The sequence below is a fragment of the Platalea leucorodia genome (assembly GCF_965183815.1).
Source record: "Platalea leucorodia genome assembly, chromosome: 6".
Taxonomy (NCBI): domain Eukaryota; kingdom Metazoa; phylum Chordata; class Aves; order Pelecaniformes; family Threskiornithidae; genus Platalea; species Platalea leucorodia.
The window spans coordinates 13,884-35,448 of NC_138828.1; the positions used below are offsets into that span (position 1 = coordinate 13,884).

The 21,565-nt window shown below is 47.5% G+C and overlaps 1 protein-coding gene across 1 annotated transcript; it reads right to left on the reverse strand.

Annotated features, from left to right (window-relative positions):
- Positions 1 to 2,355: 2,355 nt before the first annotated feature.
- BMP3 (bone morphogenetic protein 3) lies at positions 2,356 to 21,383 on the reverse strand (the record flags this gene model as incomplete). Its single annotated transcript, XM_082314977.1, has 3 exons — positions 2,356 to 2,547; positions 9,307 to 10,217; positions 21,026 to 21,383. 3 exons carry the CDS (start codon positions 21,381 to 21,383, stop codon positions 2,356 to 2,358), a joined length of 1,461 nt encoding a protein of 486 aa, XP_082171103.1.
- Positions 21,384 to 21,565: the final 182 nt, after the last annotated feature.

Below are 21,565 nucleotides of genomic sequence, written 5' to 3' on the forward strand. Positions count from 1 at the left end.
CTGACACCGGGCCCAGGAGCGGACCAGTGGATTAAAAGGGGAATGCTACGGTACGGGCAGCCTGTGCACATCACTGCTTCTGCCTGTCCTTCAAGTCAAAACAGGAGCCCACGCAGCTCCGCACCACAGAGACAAGCTCTTTTTCAGTACCAAGAGACAGCCGTGAAAAGCTCTTGCTTGTCTGCAACTCTTGGTCTTTTCAGCCAGGAGAAAAGCACAGCTTTCTTCCTCCCGTTTTTAAGTCCATCCAATTTGCACGCAGAATGTCTAACTTTTCTCCTGCATATGGAAGCAGATCAAATAAACCTTGATCTAAACGCAGACAGCTTCACACTAAGTGCTTGGTTTTGATGGCAGTTCTGCTCCTATATAGTGAAGACAGCACTTCTTCTCTAGAAATGGAGACTTTTCCAGTTCCAGGGAACAGATCCTTCAAGGCAATATGCTGCTACAGAGCTCTTGGAATCCTAACAAACAGCAATCAGGTTGGACAGCTGTGCTAAGTAGTGTTCCTTAACTGGAACCAACAAACATGTATCTGGTGGCACGCTGGCACTCTGACGGCAGGGGTATGCTGTTCAAGCAGGGTAAGGGAAGGGCCGCAAGCGTACCTTGCGTCTGGGACTCATCAGTGGTTGTTTCTTTTTTTTTTTGTTTTTTTTTTTTGAAGTTCAACTCCTGTCAGCTTCCACCGAGACCTTCTGCAGGTAAAAAGTGATTGCTGAAAGGATCCCTAGGCAAGCTCCACACCTCTCACCCCCTTGCACATGCACTTTACTCAGGCTGGTAAACACGATGGCACCCGTGACCAAATACAACAATCAATGACCAAGTACTTCAAATAGCTATGAAGCTGCAAAAAGGCACGTACACAGGAAAACTGTTGTCACCTTCAATACGCCGGGGAATTGCTGACTCCAAAGTAGAGAATTTAACTCTCTCGATGATGGGGAATTAATTTATTCCCTATGAATATTAGCTCTTCAAATACACGATTTCAGAGAGCCAGTTATGTAGGTAACTTACGGAAAAGGTTGTTTGATGTTTGCTCTTAGTGCAAACTAAAGCATCACTCTCACCAACCAAAAGTGACTTAAAAAGCATCCTCCTCTATAGATTGCGCTGCTAGAAATGGACCGGGGGTTCTGCCTGAAGCCTTCTGTGAGCATTTACTCTCTAACAGAACAAACTTTTTGCAGCCGTGCCTGAGATGCATTACATGTTTTGTTTCCCGCTTGTAGTTTCTCAACTGAATTTTTTGGTGGATAAAGTGACTGAAAGAATGTTTTGTGTCTTTATTGTGCAAAACCTGCTAGTAAGAAATCTTAAATTGACAGCATAGGTACAAGAAATTTGATTTTCAGAGCAGAAGTGAATGGAGAGAAGGAAAAAAAAAAAAATCTACTATCTGATTAATGTAGCAATCAAAACTCACCAAACAGAGGCAGTTTTGATCAAATAATCATAGTGAATGCCTACAGATCAAGAATTATGTACCAAATAATTTCACGTCAGGAATCAACTACCATGATTTACTTATAGATTATTTGCAACTATGTTCTAGAACATGTGTTGTGAACAAGTCACTCAGCCACTTCGCTGAGTGCGATACTTTCATACCCTTGGCCTGCTGAGTTTCCATAGTGGCACGAAATATGTGTCTTCGCTTTTGAGATACCACTATTATGCGTGCAGCAGTAATGTGTTTTGTGTTTTTCCGACCGAGGGCACTGACACCTAATGAGCTGAATTACGAAGAATATGTCAATGAAAATGAATACACGTATGCAGTCCGTGACACGTCATACCAAGGAGACCTATGCCTAAGTTGGATTATCTAAGGCTCTTAGGATGTCAGAATTGTTTTTCTTCCTTGCTGCACTACTCAATCACCTAACGCAGAAAGCTTAGCTTTAGAACGAAGAATAGTGTATTTCTGATCTCCCTCCCGATTAGTCACCATAAGAACGGAGACAAAAATTAACAGCTACTGCTGCTTCCAAAATCTTGTACAAAAATAGATCAGTATGTCCTTCTGGCAGTCTCAAAAATCTTGAAGAGTCTTCTGCAAATTCCTCTTTCATCTCTCGATTTCAAGAGAAACAGTCAAGTCCCCATTGCCAAGACTTGCGTCTCAGTCAAATGCAGAGACGAATCAAGTTCGTATTCTCTTTCCTTGGAATCCATTCCATTTCCATCCTCTCTGCTTGGATTTGTTTACATTTTTTTCTTTTTTTGTCCAAAGGAAATGCATTGGCAGTGCAAACAAAAAGTAGATATCATGAAACGCACACCACCCCAACCCCCCCCATAGCAAGTGATCACCTCAGCATTTCAAAAGGGTCTCCCGAGATGTTATCTGCACGCACAGGATTCCACTGTCATGTTGGGGTACACCTTAAGAACCACGTTTTTATTTTCGTCGAAGAACAAGATGCTAAGAGAAGACATTTTGTCAGGAACGCAGCAAGGCTCAGGAATGCCTGGGACGACCCCGACGGCTCTCACTATGCTCTGGATGGTGGCATGGTTGGATGGCTTCAAGGCCTGAAAAAGAAAGATAAAGCAGAAAATGTAACTGCACCCACGTGAGAATGGACCCACATACTCTAGAACAAAACTGTTTTTTCTGAAGAAGGACGCGGTGGAGACCCCACAGCTGACTCGCTGTAAAATCTGTTTTCTACTCGACCGTTTCCAGTTGTCACCATAGCTGCCCTGAGCAGGGAACGCGAATCCGGTCTGGTTCTTTTGGCCACCGGACGCGAGTGTCGCTCCACCGCTTTCAGCTCGAGCGCCCTGCTGGGGACAGGCCCTTGGGCTCTCTGCGGGACGTGCCTTCCCAGGAAAATGCCCAGGCAGCAGACCTGGCAGCGAGGTGTACGTACAGGCCAAGGCAGTCTCTTCTGAGTGAAGTAAGTTACACCTGGGCTGCAATTTAGTCATAAAGCTTCTTCAACTGGGAGGGAGGCAGTCAACATGCTAGGACGCTGAGTCACCAGGGGACCAAAAGAAACTTAACTGGTAGGCTGGGAAGTCTGACTGGAGGAACACGAATGTGTCGGGAAAAACAAAAGTGGATAAAATGTGTGCAGTTGAGAGAACGGAAGTACTTTACGCCACGATGCTAACTGTTCCAGTTTACTCTCGTGCAACGTTAGGTTGTTTTGCTCATTCTTCCATGCCAAATCACTTCTCAGCTGCAGTACACATCATCACTGACACTGCCAAGTAACTGAGCCCTCACATCCCACGTCAGCTGTACCTCATATTAAGGTGACATTTTTCTCCAAAGGACATTTCCTAGATTTATACTCAGGTAAACAGGAACACACTTTGCTTTGATATGAACAAAAAGCGAATCTGACCACCGAGATAACCGTATGTATTCACAAAACCAGAATACGTTTATACACTCATAAACATAAAAATGAACATATAGAAATGAGAAATACTATGTTTTACCTCTGAACCCCCAAACTCTTCCAAATCCAAGTATCTGTACAAAAGGTAGGCAAGCATGAAAAATGCAGTTTTTAGCCAAAGACTTTTGGTTTTGTAAGAGTGAAACTTTAACAATGCTTTTTAGAGCTGCTCTTACACGTAGAACCTGGGAATCGCACAGTTCAGTATTCTCAGTCAGATGCCACTGAGAAATATATGGAACAAGATCATTTGGGCCAAATCTGCAACTGGCAGCTTTGCTGCGACGAGAGATGATTTGCTTTTGGACAAATCAGTCTTATCGGTTCGGTACCTACCTCAAGTGCAAGTCTTAATGACCCTGCACACAAAAAGCACAGGAATAACCATGAGATCCTGGCTCGTCGTATCGTTTGTGCAGCACGTTAGTACATTTCGGAGTAACTGCTTCCAATTCTGCTGGCAGTACGCACGGATGTCTAACCTGACCCTACTTACGGCAACATAGGTCACGACTAATGCCAGCTGTATTTTCGTTCTTTCTCAGGGAGACAGCTATTCCTTGAATTCCAACAGAAATGGATCGGAAGGGACTTTTTCCGTATCATGTTGTTGAAACTAGTCTCCAGAGAGAACTGGAACCATTTGACACAGAACTGAAAAGGATTCACTGGGGAGCATTCAGCTATTCTTTATGTACATGTTAGACATAATTTGAATGTGTTTTTCTTCTTCTCACGAGGAACCTATTTCGCCTGCAGGAAGGCTGAGCAACAAAGGGTGCCAATCCTGCACATCCCGTGCTTCTATTTATCCTCTCAGAGACTCAGAATTTTCTCAAGTATACTCGGGATCCAAGTCCCTTTTAAATGCAGACATTATGCAGAGCCTGGTCCTTCTCCCCCGTCGCTGTTTAAGTTTACTATCATAGCTTATCAGATGAGATGCAGGGGTGTGGTGATATTCTGTTTAAAATACAAACGCAAAGCTTGCTGCACCATCCTCTTAATGGCTGCAGGTTTCCCAGCACGGTTACAAAGACATTACTCTCCATCTAGGTAGCTGATCTCAAGAAAGACATTTCTGTTTTGAATTCAAGAGCACCTGTACTCCTCAGCAGTAGTCGATAGGGATTTCAAAAACATCTGAGATGAGTACACAATTCAGACTTCTGCATCATTTCTGCCTGCAAAAGGAAGCAAAAGCTCCGGTAGCATCCAGGCTTGTTTCCTTACTCAGCTCCAGTGCACCATTCTGCACAAAAATAACTGGGAGCCAAACAGATCTCCCGAGCCTACTGATCAGACGTCAAAAGGTAAAACATCTATTAGGACCCTATTTCCCATTGCCAGTAGTACTGAAATTAAAAACAGGTCTCCGAATATGCCGTGTTAAGCTCTCATCGGAAACCCTTTCAGATATGGAATCTGTACCACCGAAACGCCCATCAGTACAGAACGGCTTTCAGGTGTTGCCTTGGCTATCTGTGGGAATAGCCCAGATACATGCTGTCATTGCACGATACAAGAAGCATCTCTATTTGATACGGGTGTCGTACAACACAGAACATCCTCCGTACTGACTTGAAGCTGGTCTCGGATACACCGCCCCCGGCCCGTAAGGTGCACTGTTGAGGATAACCAGCTTCGGCCTAACTCTGCTTCTGCCAGCGGGGACCTAACTGTGACTGGAGTAAAATCCGAAGGCGTGGGCTCCTCAGAACACCGAAATCCCCCTCGGCGCGCGGAACTGGCGTAATGCCCCGCACAAGGCGGGCGAGTTAGGCCACAGCCTGCGGGCCGCCTACGCTCTGCCAGCACGCGGCCACGAACAGCAGGCAGAGGTTTTCTTTTAGGAACGGCAAAGCAGGGGAGGCCGAGAGGAGCGGCGGAAGGAAAAAATGCCGAGCTGACTCCCAGCTGCCGAGCCTGTGAGCGAGTCCAGCTGTGGCTCAGGCTGCACCGGCTCAGCCGCACACATCCTTGGGAGGCTCGCTGCCCTGTTGGATTTCATTAGAGGTGCATTATGAGCAGGGCAAATGATGTCAGTTACGAGCTTTCGTTCCTGACCCGGGAGAGGGTCTGCCGGGGCCGCGTGCTCTGCGGCATTACGCAAGCCCAACACGTGCGCGTTTGACAGCAGTCAAACCAGCTAACTGAAATCAGGGAAAGGGTAAGGCCAGAAAATTCAGAGGTGGAAAGGGGGGGTGCGATGAGGCACATCTGTTCTTAATTATCCAACAGGTTGTCAACTTTAGGAGCTCGCCCTCAGCAAGGGAACATTATATACCCATAGGCACAGATTAGTTTGTTATTGCCTGATGGTTATAGTATCATTTTGCAAACACAGTCTTATTAGTAGCACCAGATACTACGCATGGCTCGAGAATAACACATGGCTCTAGAAGACGCTCGCTTCACCTTTTTATATAATTTAGTTTTTCGATCTCTTTGGAAAACAAGGTCCTTTTGGTTTTTACGATTAAAAAAGTGCACAAAAGGAACAATTTGAGTTCCAACATGGACAGAAATCTACCCATTGCTTTCAAGGAACCAGACTCACAATGGGTTTCAGTAACCTGCTCTCTTAACAAACTAGCTCTCTCTGCAAGACATAGCAGCAAACACTCAGCTTCACACTGTCTATGTAACTATAATGCTCTGCTGCGATAATTTTTCACCCCATCGAGTCTACAGAGTTTCACACAGAAAGGCCAGATTAGGCTTTTTAGTAGAAACTTGTAGAAAAAAACCTGGTGTCCTGGTTATGCCCTTGCAGGCTTGCGCTACAGGCTTAGTTCACGGCAATCAGACCTTCTGCTTCATGTCAGCAAAGTCATTTAAACTCTGTGCTTTATTTGCCTACCCATCTCTGCAGTTTGTTTCTCACCTTTTTTCTATTATAAGCTTTTTTTTCCAGGGTAGGGACCACTTCTGACAGTGTGCCTCTCCCAGGCAGAGCAGAGGGGCGAAGAGGAGGAGGAGGAAGAACACTCCTTTGCAACTGCTAGACTTAGTGACCACGATAACAGCAGCCAAGACCGCAAGTCTACTTATTTCAGAAGACGGAGCTGAACTATGACATCTCAGAGGCCGACGCTACTGTCTGCAGGAAAGCAGAACCCGAATTCAGCAGAAAAAACCTTGGCTCTCTATGTTAGAAATGATGTGCAGTGTAATACCTCAGGGGAATTACCCGAAGACGGACAACTCGCAGACAAAGCTGGAACTCCTCCTTCACCCAAGCAATACCTGTTAACTACCCTTCTGTTGCGTGCACTGTTCGTACCTCCCTCTCATGCCTCTGAGTGTCAAACGTAACTTTAAACTTCAATTAAACTTCATTTTCCCTCTTCAAAACCACTGGTACTAAACCCATCTCGGGACGTTTTACTTTCAGGAGCATTCGTATGGCTCACTGTGTTTCTTTCCAGAGGTCTGAGGTCACTCTGGGAATTAAGCCCTGAGGTTATGGAGCACACTAGGGATTTTCCGGTTGCAGGTGCTAACAAAGGCTCTGTGTAAGGAATAGGAACCCTTTTATTACAGGGCTTCTTTATCATTACTCTACTTTTGGTGTCTGAGAGTTTATCTCCACGAAGATACATAACGCTTTTTGCTGCTGGAGAATCTCTGTTCTCAAAGTCTCACCTCGACCCTTAAACAGAGACTTGCTTTCTATCTCAAATTTGTTACTTCCCATCAGCTCTCGGCAGGATTAGATTTCAGCCGGAGCGAGGAGAGGCCAGTAACGAGGGCTTCTAAAACCACTACATCCAAAACTGTTTTTGAGAAAGCCCTGTTTGCTCTTGAGCATGCACATTATTGAGCAATCTGAGGTTTCATCGAGACTCTCCTACAGGCAAAGGGGGGTTCTTCCCAGTCTCTGCATCAGGCATCGGCTAACCCTGAAATATATGCTATGTATTGACTATCAAAAGAGAGCTCTTCCACCTCAGAAGGCAGAAACCTATTTTACATGTCTGCCAAAGGTAAAAAAAAAAAAAAAAAAAAAAAAAGAAAAAAAAAAAAGAGGGAGATTTCTAGTGACTAGGTTGAAATGGTTATGCTCTAGGGCAAGTGTTACATCCTGAGAGTTCATGAGCACCTCAACTATCATTTACTTCGAAAGCCAAAAGAGCCAGACCCGATAACCTTCGGAAACGGGAACCTAAACGCTTTTGGACTTAGGATGAGACACCTTCAAGCCTTTCTAAGAAGCTGCTACACGTTTTTTTTTCCCCCTATCATCACAAATACAGAGGAACTTGACTGAAATTGTCCCCCAGTAAAATCACCGATTGTCCAACGCGTGCTTGACTCTTTGCTTTGTTTCTTTTGTAATACTGACGGTAGCCCATAGCAGGGGTCTCATTTTAAGTGAAGAATATTTTAGGGGCCAGGATCAGCTGAGCTGGAGATGCCTTTTTTTTGTACTCCTTTGAAATGAAGTACTTCAAGTTTTGTGGTTTAAGTATTGTGTACCATTTTCTCCTAAACAAAACTCAGAGCAACACTCTGTTACGGTTGGGATGAAGTTTTTATAACTACAGCTGCAACCAGAAATGCTAACCCAGTCTTAAGCAGAGGGATACAGCAGGCATTTTTATAATTTATGGGTCCTTCAAGTTAGAATGGAAGAAGTTCAGGTCTGGAGCTTTTAACATTTCTAACCTGTATGCTGAGTTACTGGTTTGACAGAGCATGGTTCCCATCAACAACAAAGTGAAAGGCCCAATGCAATGCATTCAACGGTAATGACTCTGCCTCTTCCTGTTCCCTTTCATTTTTTCCTTTGATCCGAAACCTGAAAGCCTGCCATTGCAGTTGGAAGTAGCCACGTAAGTCATCTCCTCCTTCGAAGAGAGACTCCCGCCTTCCTCAGTTGGCTTTCTCTGGGTTCCGCCCCCTTTGGTACTTTTCTCTGCCGGTCATTTTCAAAGTGTGACTCCCTCGGGTCCTTAAGCCACTGAAACGCCACATAACTTGGGAGCTAACTGCTAAAGCTTCACTGTGGCAGGAATAAAGACTCTTGCACGTGAGGTTACGGCGAGACCAAAAGCCCTACCTTTACTGACATTTCCTGTAGGCGTCATTTGTGCCTACCCCTCATTTTAGGCCAGCCTCAAATACCGTGTCCTACTTTCAGGTTTCGGTAGAGTCCAGGGGGGTCCATGCTGCTAATAAAGACATTGGGCATTTGATTTTAAGGAGCTGAGTTCATCCACCTAAGTCACAGGGCCAGGAGCACATCACCCTTTCTTGCTACTCACATGCAACAATCTCGTAAAAATCAGAGGATATTTCAGAAGTCAGCTGGCCGGGATCCATTGCTTTTGGATCCACTCGCTCTGTCACAGAAGCGATTCATTTGACTCTTTGGCTTACACTTAAAGCGTCCCAACCGCTCCCGCGGCTCTACAGAGTCTCTCCGTCATTGCGACAGTCATGCGTCACGAGGCGCACATTTTTCCTAGAACGTGCTACGCCGACTGACCCCAGCGTGGGTCTGGCAGCAGAGACTCCTTCGAGGCATAACGACTACTGTCTAATAAGCAGTTTTCTGGATCTGGCTCGTATTATGTGTATTAAACAGGTTCATAACAAGTTCGCACATCATAAGCACTATTCAGGAAATGTTTTATGGCAATTTGGGTTCTGGACAAAAAACTAATACCACGTAATATTTTTTTTAATTACCTTTACAAGCCTGTCTCTTTACTAGCTGTTCTAACCACTGCTCCTTGCAGCGTGAGACAAAGATATCACGTATTGACTAGATCCGAACACGTAACAGGTGACCAGCCGCCTTTTACTGATGCAGGAAAGAAAATGCATAGTTTACAAGTAACAGACAGTGCAAAAGAATCAATAAAGACCGTACCTTTGGAATTGGGAACTGGCATTCCCCTGAGCAGTAATAGGCATCGAAGGATTTAGGGGAAATAATCCACTCGCTCCAGCCAATGTCTGCAAAATCCACCTTGAGATAGCGCCGGGCGCAATACCTTGGCTCATTCCACTGCTTCCTCCTCGCCTTCTTCAGCGTTTGCTCATCGAACTGGAGAGTCTGGCTCTTCTGGTGATGATTCTTCCTCTGCTTTTTCTTACTCTTTGCCCTCTCCGCTAACCGTGGCTGGAAGGTTTTGTAGGGGTTTCTGTCTTCCCATCTCTCATCCTCGTTGTACTGGTACTCGGCTCCTGGAAGCTCGTTATTCTGCAATGGCAACAGGACGTTTGCGGAGCGCTTTCGCCGCCGCTTCCCGAGGCTGCTCCTCGCATGGTTTTCTGGCCTGGGAAAGGCCCTTGCCAGAGGATGACGGTGCCCTTGCAAACTAGAGACAACGCTCTCCGGCTCCGAAATTGCAGAATCGTTGGCGTAAATCAGAATGTAGGGTTCATAGCGAGAAGGTAACCTTTTCCAGGGGCGATGGCTGGTCAGATCCATTTTGACACGCATCAGGAGTTCATTGTTTTGTTTCGCTTCATGCAGGAGCTGAGTGATATCCTTCCACTGCCAGGAAAGGACGTCCTGGTAAGCAGTGGAGACATTTATCGGGAAATGTCCCAGGCTCCGAGTCTGGTTCCCGACAGACGGAAAGGTCCAAACTGAAAGATGTATCTGAATTTCGGGTTTCCTGTGCCCATGACGAGAACAGCCTCTGGATTGGGAACAGTTCCACTTACCATCCAGCAGATCACCAATATAATAATACACCGAAGCTGACAAGATGTTTTCTGACTCGGTGAGTGACGTCAAGTTAAAAACGTACGTGTCCTGGCTTTCAGGGCTCCCTAGAAGAACAAATACTTAGATAAAGAATATGGGCATTTCACAGTGTTATAAAGAAAGGACCGAGCGCATTGCTTTCTACGTTATACGTTAAGTTCATGGGAAATTTTCACACAGTGCCGTGGGAACAGGTTTGGGCCGCTATTCAGCAGAATAACCAAGCTGGTAAACCGGTGACCGTAAATCACACACTTTTAATCTGGTTTCCTTGTATTCCCTATCTCCATCCAGAAATACTCACACGTTGCCTACTGCTCCTCTGACTTCAGGAAACAAACCAGGTCACAGGAACACAGCTCGCTAACAGATGCACTGATGACTTTATCTATTATCCAGAAATTTGAGTGACACCATAGTAAGGTTTTGCTCTTTTCTTTTCCTCTTTCTGTAACGTTTCCAATCCCATCCCTCTCAAAATGTCCTGACTGAAGAATTGTCTTTCTTTGTCCAAGACCATTGGGACATCGATGGAACGTCAATGGCACTGAACCACGCCTTAGCCCAGACCTAGCTGAAGCTGGAGAAAGGCTCCCACTGGCTTCACTAGGCACTGGACCGTCTGTAAACTTCCATTATCCTGTTGAGCCACAGCCTCACCTGGAAAGAAAACATTTGCCTCCCTGCTATTAGAGGTTCGACGTGGCAGTGAGGAAGAGGAAAAGCCTGGATTGAAACGGGGCTTGATTCTCTGTGTTGCCATGGGCTTTCAAGTGTACTGCCAGGTAAGTCACTTAAGCTCTGATTGCCAAGCCGTTCAATGCAAAAAAAGCCTAGCTGGTTCCTTTGAACCTTCCACTCTGCTCCACTGTGATCCGGGCCTCACCTACAAGACAGGGACTTTGGGGCCGGGGTGGCATTTACTCCTAGCTTCTCAACATGTCCAAGAGACTATTAAAGAGGGACCCAAAACCATGTAGCATTTGGTACAGCTGCCTATATGTATCAGGATGCAAAACAGGTAAGCAAACATAAAAAGTACTAAATCTTTCAAAAGCTAAACGAAAAGACAAACTGAAATCCTGTGTTACAAAGGATGTTTCCTCTCAATATTAACCATTGCTCCATTACAACAAGACCGGTTTATTGGACCCTCAAGCAGTCAGTGACCTCTGCATGTGCGACTGGGTCTTTGTGACCCAGAGCCCTTCACAACGGCAAGGTCAGAGTCGGGCACAGAAGGAAGTTATTGACAACGGCCTTGCATGCAAAGAAGGATTGTGGCTCGCCTCTAAAGAAGCAGGGAGAAGAAACACCAGGATAGAATCACTGTTTAATCATTTTAAAGGCTTGAATGTCAGCTCTGGAGAAAGAGACGATTCACCACTTATAATGACCTGAAGACACACAAGCTGGTCTGACAGCCTTTTGGCTAAGTCACACACTAATCACAACCAAAGTTTCCCTCTAGAATAATCAGGCCCAGGACTGCTTCAATTACACTGGGTAAATTTAGTCATTCCACCTAGAATTTCATCATTTTTCATGCCAGTCAGTGTTCTGAAGTATTTACTGGTATAGCTGAAGGTGGGGGGACAGTACTAGAGCAAGCCCAATAACCAAAAGAAAGCCAACCGAAAATGTCTTGGGTTTGGGGGGCGAGGCGGTGGTGGTGGCAAAACGCACCCACTTGCCTCTGTGCAGAGGGAAACAAGCCCAGGACAATCCTTCTTGATGGTCGCGATATTACTGTATCCATTAGGAGGGAGGGATGTGGGGGACAGCGGGGTTTCCGCAGCTGTGAAATTGAGAAGTCAACCTAAGCACAGCTCTCTTGCACAAACCCGAAGGTGCACTCCTAACACGGGCTGGTCTGTGAAAACAGATGGCCGACTACTTTAATCCCCTGTAGGGTGCAACAGAAAGGCCTGGGGGTAAGGTTTAATTTTTGGTTTAAAATTTCCTGCTTGGACTGCAGTTACGTCTGTCCTTCAGAGTGAGAGAAATATAGATCCAAATGTTAAGGTGCTATTGAGAGCTATAAACCCAGCCTGTATGGAAAAGTCAAATACAGTAAAGCAAAGGTATGGTCTGCAGCCCCCCAAAGGGCTGGAAACAACCCAACGCATTAGGGAAACAAGGGAACACGGAGCTAAGTGCTTCTTTGACGTCGTGGCACATCAAAACCCTCTCTGGAGGCTGAAGAGAGAAGTTATACTTTACAGAATTTTGCAGGAGTTTTGCTCTTTTTTTTTTTTTTTTTTTCCTTTTTTCTCTGCCCCCCCCAAGCAATGACAAGCATAGAGATGCCCGGGGCCTAGGGAAAAAACAGTCTCCCCGCTTTCACTCTCAAAACACTTTACTAAGTCCCCTGCCCAAGCAAGTGAAAACCTAATTTCCAGTACAGATCTTTCAAAGATTTTAACAGCTTTACGTTGTGGGTGACATTCTGTGCTTCCAGCCTGCGATATCCCAACTGCTAACGCCGTTCAGGTAAGTCCTGCAAGAGACTGTATTCTCCCTCTGCCTCCCCATCCCCACCCCAACAATCTAAGCGGCCTCTTCTAAACATTTTTTTCTCATCAATATTCTAACCAATACATTAAAAAAGCAGGAATCGGTCTCACTAGAAAAACAGAACCTTTCTCCTCCATAATTAGGGAAAAAACAACAGACACTTTTCTCAGTGAAACAGGGGGGAAAAAAAGCCAAATCATTTATGGCAGATGCCCTCGTCGACACACTCAGCCCGACCTGATGGTGGATCACACAGGTCACTTCCCAATAGCTGAAAACTAACGTACCAAACCCGTCCCATTTCTAGCTATTACTTATGCCTGGGGAATTAGATTTTCTCTGAATTCGATCCTACTTTTAATTCCTCAAGCCAAAATCAGCTGTTTATTACACTCATACTAAGCACACATGAGGACCTGACCTCTGCCGGGTTTGTAATCACTCATCTAATAAGGTTAATATGTAATTTGGCACAGCACTAAGCACATCAGTCTTAGGAACCAGAATTTACAACGTCTCATGAGCGCCTGTTAAAGAAATTATTATCTGAATCACTGTTGTATGTTGAATGACAAGTTTTGATTTTAATTTTTACTAAGAATTCCACTTAACAAATACTGCCTGTTCTAAATTGGCATATTGTAGTGGAACACAAAACGAGCTGCTTTTGTTTATAAAGAAACCCTAGATGGCGTGAAACAGACACAGGAGGAATATATAGTTTTGATTAAAAGCAAAACTCAGGAAGCCACTCTTAGTATTTAACTCTACACCCAAAACTAAGTACTTGCAGTAGGTGGTGCTGTTTTCTCACTGAACCGCCTCTGAGCTCAAACGGCTCTGAAGTTTTCCCATCAGTCAGTCTGCAAAATCATCTCGACGCCAGTTACTAGTGGCCAGCAACAGATGTCTACGGATTTGCTGGCTTCTGGCTCAGAAAAACCCAACTGTGCGACCTGGGTTTCTGTCACAACTTGGGAACGCTCTGCCAAATCCATCCGTTGTGTGACAGCGATACCTGACGCTCAGATGTGAGCAATGCACTGAAATAAGCATTACCCTTAAAAATGACAGACACATCAAGGAAGATTCACCTGTAAGATATCTACGAATGCACCTTTTCCTCAGGAAAATTTCATTTCACTTAAATAAAACTTCGTCTTTAAACACAGAGGACAGAAACTGCTGAAAATCTGTCCCCACAATAACGTAGTTGAAACTATTAGCCAAAGTCAGGAGCATGCTTTAATCTTTTCATCCATGTCGGGAGGTATCAAGCAGCATCTAACCAAATCTTACTGTGATGCGGGAAGGTAAAAAAAAGTAAAACACAAGCCCAGAAACCTATGCCCTAGAAGATCATCATGGCATCTCCATAGCTTTTTTTCTTATACTTTCAATATCAAACAAAAACGGTGAGAACAGCAGCTTTGCAGCAGCTTGCTTTGTGCTAGTTGCCCAGACAAGAAACGGACCTGATGCTGAAATATGACCCTTCAGAGGGATGCGGGACAGAAGGTGCCCCTCTGCCTGGGCTGGCTCTGGGGACACGGCAGCGCCGGGAAGATCCTACGAACCCTGCGCGTCCCTACGCTGCAGGCAGCTGCTGAGCAAACTCACGGTCGGGTCCACCACCTTACTGCCTGGCAGGATTCTGCCTGCTATCCCTGAGCAGCGGTACTTGGTAAACCTCGCGCTCATCTGCAGCGGTATACAACGCAATTCCGTGGCAACTCAGTCTTATTTGAGCAGCAGTAACCTCCCTGGCTCACCTGGTACGCTTCCCAACTCTGTGAGCAGCAGATAGCTATCCGAGCACCACTACTTGAACTAAGTCTTTCAGTTCTTTCTTACTTAAAGTGAGTTCTGCTAACTCAGCTTTGCTCTTTAGTACAAAATAGGAAGTGCAGAAGACTGCTCAGCAACAAAGCCTGTAAGAAGATTTAAGAGGAAACAAGCAAATGAAAAATACGCGCAACAGAGCTATACGCAAGGAATACACCGCCACCCTCCAGATACTCCGAGGCCAGGTCTTAACGGCAGTCTCTGCTCCCCTGCAAGGGATCACCGTATGTTGCTGCGAGCCTGACGAGGAATTCTCAAGACCAAGGTCTGCGTGACAGAGCTCTTGTGAATTGCAATAGCTAAGACACAGCATTGCTGCACTGTTAGTGTTGCTCCCTTCTACAGCGCAGGGCTCTGGAGCGGCAGCCACGAGCTGGGCAGAAAGGCGCTCGACAAGGAGAACGTCTCACTGATTGCATTCACGCAGAATACAGTTTGGAGGTGTGTGCAGTTAAATGGATAGGCTACAGGTTTATTGGCCTCCTCAGCCCGTACGCAAGTCATTATTCACCTGCGCGCTCTCCCCTTGCTCGAATGAAACCCCGACCGTGACAGAGCTTGTACTGGGCCAGCGTCACTTACCCGGTCCCCTGCACAAGCGACACCAGAGCTCTCCGGGGTGGGGGGAGAAGGGAGGTGCAGGCTCTCCGGGCCTAAAGCAGAAAAGCCTCGCTCTATCACACAGGCGGCTGTCACCCAGACGCCAAGTCAGGGTGTGCCGTCACTCACTGCCTGGGGTACCGGAGATGCCAGCTTATTTACGGACAGCTCAGACCAGAAAGCAACCCAGCTCACAGCACTACGGCTGACGTACCTGTACCCGCTGAATCTTCAGAGGCACGGCCCATGCTTCCTCACCGTCCTGCAATAACCCGCAGCTGTATGGATTGCCTGTTACTGGCATTAAAAAGGTATTTTAAGAAAAAGCAGTAAGTCTGCGGAGACTGACATCACCGGCATGAACATATTCATGTTACAAGGGGCATTTCCAGGCATCAATAACCTGGAACGAGTCCGCTAACATGTGGTGTGTTTACCTTTATAGAGGATGCACTGACATTTTTATGGACTGCCAAATCTATCCCATGGGTGAAAAAGGATGCAATAACGAGGCCTATTTAGTTATATAGTCATCATTAGCCATCATTAAATGAGATATTAAAGTGGTGCCCTTGTGCCAGTGCACAGTTAAGAACGTATCAGTGTTTCCGTTGTAAAACTTTGTTTTCATGGGTTCATAGCCCAGGTACAAAAGTTCACTCAGGGCTGGGAACGGGATCAAGTTCCAGAGCAGGAACGCAAATTTGGAAGCCAGATTTCTTCCTTTCTCCCGCCTTCGCTCTTACTCGATTGCTGCTTCCCCCTTACCGGTTCCAGTATTTTGCAAAAGAAGAAGATCGGATCCAGTTCTCTCTTCTTCAAGAGCACAGGACTTGGTGCCAAACTGGTTTTATTAATTCTTTTAGCAAAGCAGATAAGGTCATAGCAGCTAGTAACTTGATAGAAAGAAAGTAAAAGTCCACCACTCCGATTAAAGCTATCAGCTACTTAAATAAAGAACTTCAAGAAGCAGCGATGGTGCATGCTCAGGATCTTACTTACATGTGGATTTTATGATACGAAAACCACAAATATGCACGCTGCACATCATAAATGTGCTGCACAGTGGGCAAATGATCCCTCTTCTATATATTTTAAGCAGAAAGACCACAGCAGGTCTGAAAACTAAATGCAATATCGAACTCGAAGCTAGCATAAGCTAAGCAAGTAAGGAGATTGCATCGACAAAGTACACAAATCTGGGAAGGGGAACAGGAAAAGCCGCCTCTACTCCTCCTCACAGTCATGATTAATGCCACTTCAGGTGGTGGCAGTAGGTCGGCTGTATGAAAACCAAACTCTGCACAGTCTGTCCCCTTGAGGCCAGAACTCCTCACACGTGAAGCGACGTGCTCCAGAAACTGCGGGGACTGCGAGCACAGGTCATCCACGGGCATGACAGCACAGTGAGACAGGCGGTCACAGAAGCCAGAAAAATGCAAATTCTGGGTCCGGTCCTGAGAAGCCAAACCTTCAGATCCTGCCCATCTGCCTTAGAGAGGGTTTGCACATTTGGGCCCAGCCTGCCCAAATCATAGCTTAACAGTTTTCAAGTTCCTTCTGCCTAAAAACTACCAGGATGCTGCTGCTTGCATTTTATTTATAGGGGTACAGCAAACAACCAAAAAACAAACAACCAAAAAACAAACAACCTAACAAAAAACCCACACCACACTCTAACCGTCTCCCGCCTGAATGTTTTAAAGCTCTCGTTACAAAAGACCCTTAATGTTCCTAGAGCTCCAAGAGGCTAGAATTTGGCCCGTGCGGGTTCTTGCAGGCTGGTGGCGGCCGGTGACTAGCCGGTTTCCCTGTGCAGTACTTGGTTTCCCCTGTTTGTGTGGGCATTTCACACCACAACAAAGGAAAGAGAGGCGTTTTGAAAAGGAGGGGAACATAGTTCTTAAACCACAAGAATTGGCCTAGGGGCAGGTGTAATACCTAAAATTACTTGAAATTCAGTCAATAAAAAAGAGTTTAAAGTAATTTCTGACTGTATAGCTTTACTATAACATCATTAGAGGGACCCTCCAATTAAAGACGAGTTTTTTAAATGACTCATTTGCAAGACATGTTCCTTTAGCGGTGCTATAATTAAAAGTGCTTTCAAAAGCAAACTGCAAGTCTTGCGTTTGAGGCTTTTATCTTTCCGCTCTCTTTTATTTATTCCGTGCTGTATCTTTCCTCCAGATGCCGAGCCTCAGAAGTTGCAGAGCAGCACACCTCTACGGGAAGCACTGAAGGTAGGCAGATTTCTATCAGCTGGAGGTCTGGTCATTCAGCGCTTTCGCTAACCGGCAGGAGAAAAGAAGGGTAGGGTGCAGAAACTGACGCACAGACGTGGCCGTCGTTTAAGAGGATGCTTGCCAGAGCTGTGAAAGCGTTCGGCTCTAACTCACGTATCGCCTGACCTTCTTCCTAGCTGTCTTTTTAGAGTCACAAGGAACGGAAAACCACTTACTGTTGTGGTACCCACAGGTAAAGAACTGGAAAAGGCTCTGCCTTAGGATTTTTACTGAAGCAGAGCTCGCTGTGAGGCCTGGCCTAAGCAAGACAAGGGCTGCTAGCGTCATCCCAGAAACATCCCACAACAATGACACACCTGCCACAAAAATCACGGGCTGAACATCCTTTGCCTCAAATACACAGAAATAAATTAGAGCAGTTAAGTCAAGGAGAGAGTACAGTGCTGAAATGTAACTATTTACACCGAGGATGATGCCCATCCTTACTTCACTTCTAACAGATTTGGAGCCTGGGGTCTCTTTCAGCTCTGTCATGGGCATCAGAGGTTCCTTTTTTGAGCGACTCAAACCGAACAATTATGTTTTGAGATAATATAACAAGGTTAATGGAAAAAAAATTTGCCCAAATAGAAGATCACGTGAACATTCGTCAAAATCAAAGGCCAAAACCCCCAGCCCAAACAACAAACCGCCACTAATTAACCAGCCTAGTCACGAAATCTGGTGCGTGAGACTTCAGGGCAGCGTAGGAGGGAAACTTCAGAGGTGCCCGCGCAGGGCTGAAGCTCTCGTCCTATGCCCTCAGAGGACTGAGCCACGGGAAGAGAAACTTGCATTTAACAGTTGTGAGGATGCTTCTTTTGATTAATCCCATCTTCGTTCTTTCTTGTTGGCTGTCCATTACAAGGCCGCAGCTGCCATACGCAACACTGCTTTTCTTGGACTCGAAACAGGGACAAGCTTCAATAAATCCTACCTGTTCTTGGTCTCGTCACACAACACTCTTACAGGGTCTCAAAGATTTGTCTGGTGGGTTACCTGGGAGATCTGGGAAACGCCTTTCCCATGTGCTGCAGAAGAGGCAGAAGCCCTCCAGGGGAAAAGTGAGGACAGAAAGGTTTCACAGCCACATTTGAGAGTTGTGTTTCAGAAAAGAAACAGCTTCTCTCCTGAAAATACACAATTAAATTGCAAAATGTACGGTTAAACTGCAAATGAAATCACTGAAGATTTCCTTCAAGGCCTCTTGCTGTAGATGCAGGAGAAACGGGCAGATTCTTCGGGAAGTTCTGCTCATCGCAGACAAAAAGCTGTCTCCCGAAGTGGCTGGCAGCGGGGATGGTAAAATGTGCTGAAGGAGTAACGGCAACATAACTCATTAATTTAACTGATGCAGCCATATGAAGGACAGGGGGAAGCCCGTGGGAGACTGACATTTGCAGCCGAGGAGTGCAACAGTCAGAGCAGAGGACCTGGAAACAAACTACCTCGACAGGGAAATAGCGTGGATGCGCCGTTACCATCGCAGGGCCGGGCAGGCAGTCGGGCACAAGGAAGAAGTCAGAAACCAGAAAAAGCCTTTTCACTCCCTGCACCGCCCCGAGGAACGTCGGATCTAAGGGTTTGCTGGAAATGCACTTTCCTGCCGTCAATAACCATACAAAATGAGCTGCTGCTGCCTACGGTGAGAGAAAGACAACAGCTAACTGGATAAATATTTGGCACAAATACTTATAAAAGTGTCAAAAAACTTATAACCACTTCCAATTTATTGCTTTGGCACTTGAAATGTAAAAGTGTTGGAGGAGGAGGAAAGCGATTAGCGAATAGCGTGTTTACAGGACCGCTGCCACCCAATGTCAAGTGAGTAGAAATATAATCAGAAAGACCACAGAGATGGGATTTCAACCAAAGGCCTTCTAGGTTTAGAACAATAAGCATCTTGAATCAGATATGCCTAAAGGAGCAAGCATCACTCTGCTGGGATTATATATATCCCCCCCCCCTTTTTTATTATACCTTCCCCCATTTCAGTGAGGGAACTGCTTATTTCAGAACAAAGCAGTGTACGTTAGACTTTATATTGCAAAAAACGCTCATGTTAGAAAGACAAGAGAGTTTCTCTGTAGGAGCAGTAACTGGGGAGTCCCCGCTCTCCGTCCTGCAAAACCAGCGTATTTACGCCTCTAGCCTCTAAAGCCTCTCTTGTGGACAGAAATACTTGCAGTAACATATGAAGAAGAGCCTTTGTAGGGCTGAATCCTAAGACACCAAAGCCATTCAATTATTCACGGTATTTGATCTCTGTGCAGAGCTATCCTATAATAGACATTGCTGCCTTTGAAGGATCAGAAGTAACGACTTGCAAAGAAACCTAAGGAAAGTCTGGCACCCAGCTCTCTGTTTTCTGGGAGAGGAAGGAATCAACGCAGGTCACTGAGACTCTCAAATGACACTCGCTTTTACTGACAGACGCTCGTCCACAGAAAAGCCGCTGGGTCAATCCACTACTGCAATAAAAAATACGAGACTGGCAAATGGGGCTGCTATGTACGGCATGACAGTTGTCATACAAACAGCTAGTTTCTGGGATGCAGTGAATTTAGCAAGCATATCCTAGCGAGGGTCATGTTCAGGTTCTGGCATTTCCATTTATCCCTTGCAGAGGTCAGATGCACAAAAAGCAGAACAACAGAGTCTGGGAGGCAGTGCCAAGACAGTGCCGTCTTCCCTTTCTGCTAGGACGCAGTTCTTTTGGGATGCTGCCACGTTAAATACACGCCCTGCCCCCCTTTATGAAAAAATGACTTCACGTTTTCATAAATCTACCTGCGCGTGCCAGCCTGAAAACACGGAGAGACCAAAGTGCCACTGACAAAGATGCCGAGATGCAGCATTCGCCACGCACAAATTCTCCTTCAACTCAATTCATCTGCCGCTGCCCCTAAGCGCCAGTAGCGTCACCGTCGTCTCAAAATGCGTACTCTGTAGACGGTCTACAGGATCGCCAAACCACGCTACCGCTCTCACGTGCAAATCAGCCCTTAGTTTCAACAGAAGCTACACGTGCAAAACACCGATAAAAGGAGACTCCGGAGAGGATATATTAATGACTCCACTTCCCTCATATGGTCCTCAGATATCATATGGCAGAGACGCTGCATACAGAGTTGAAGCGGTACACCAGCAATTAAAATGCGGGAGACAACGTAAACATCGTACCCCAAAATACGGGGCTCTTGCCGCAGGAAGCATTGCTCGTCTCATCCTTTTCTCACCTTCCTCCCTGCGGCGGGCCGCCTGGGCACTGCAACAGACACACCGCTCGGCACCGGCGCGGCTGGCGGGGGGACGAGCGGGCCCTCACCTTCGCCGCCGCGGAGCCGAGGCCCGCCCGCCCGGCGGCACCGGACGGCGAGCCGCCGGGCAGCGGCCACCCCGCGCCGCGGCCGAGCCCCCCCGGCCCAGCGCCCTGCCCGGGGCGGCCGCGCCCGCCCTCCGCCGCGCCCCCGGGGCCCCGGCCCCGCCGCGCCGCCCCCGCACCGGGCTCGCCCGCCCGAGGCGCCGCGGCCGCCTGCCGGCCCCCCCAGCGGCCGGGGCGCGGCGGCGAGCCCCTCGCCCCCGGCGGGCCCCCGCAGCCCGGCCCTCCGCGCCGCCGGACTCACCTGCCGCCAGCGGGCGGAAGCCGCGCACCGTGTTGCCCCGGCGCGGGGGCGGCCCGGGCAGCGCCGGCGGGCCCCGCGGCCGCGCCGCCCGGCCCCCACTGTACTGGTCGTAGAGCCGCAGCATGTGCTCCGAGACCTTGTCCCCCGGCTGCGGCCGCTCCGGCCGCCGCCGCTCCTCCTGCTCCTGCCGCTGCCCCAGGCCGCGGTCACCTGCCGCGGCTCCGGCCCGGCCGCCCCGCACGCCTCCCGGGGCGGCTCGCCGCCGCAGCCCGACCCGGCCCGCCTTCAGCGGGTCCGCCAGCGCCAGGCAGAGGCAGCCCAGGCACAGGCACAGCACCCAGCGGGCCGGCGCCGCCATCCTGCCCCTCCGACCCGGCTGGGCGGGCTCCGGGGTCCCGCTCGTCCCGGCCGGCCGGCAGCCGAGACCGACACCGCCAGCAAAGTTCCCTTCGGCCCGATGCAGCCCCCGGCGGCGGCGGGCGCGGATGGGGCTGCGCTAAAAATCACAGACGGGGTTTCCTCTTTTGGGGGGAAAAGGAA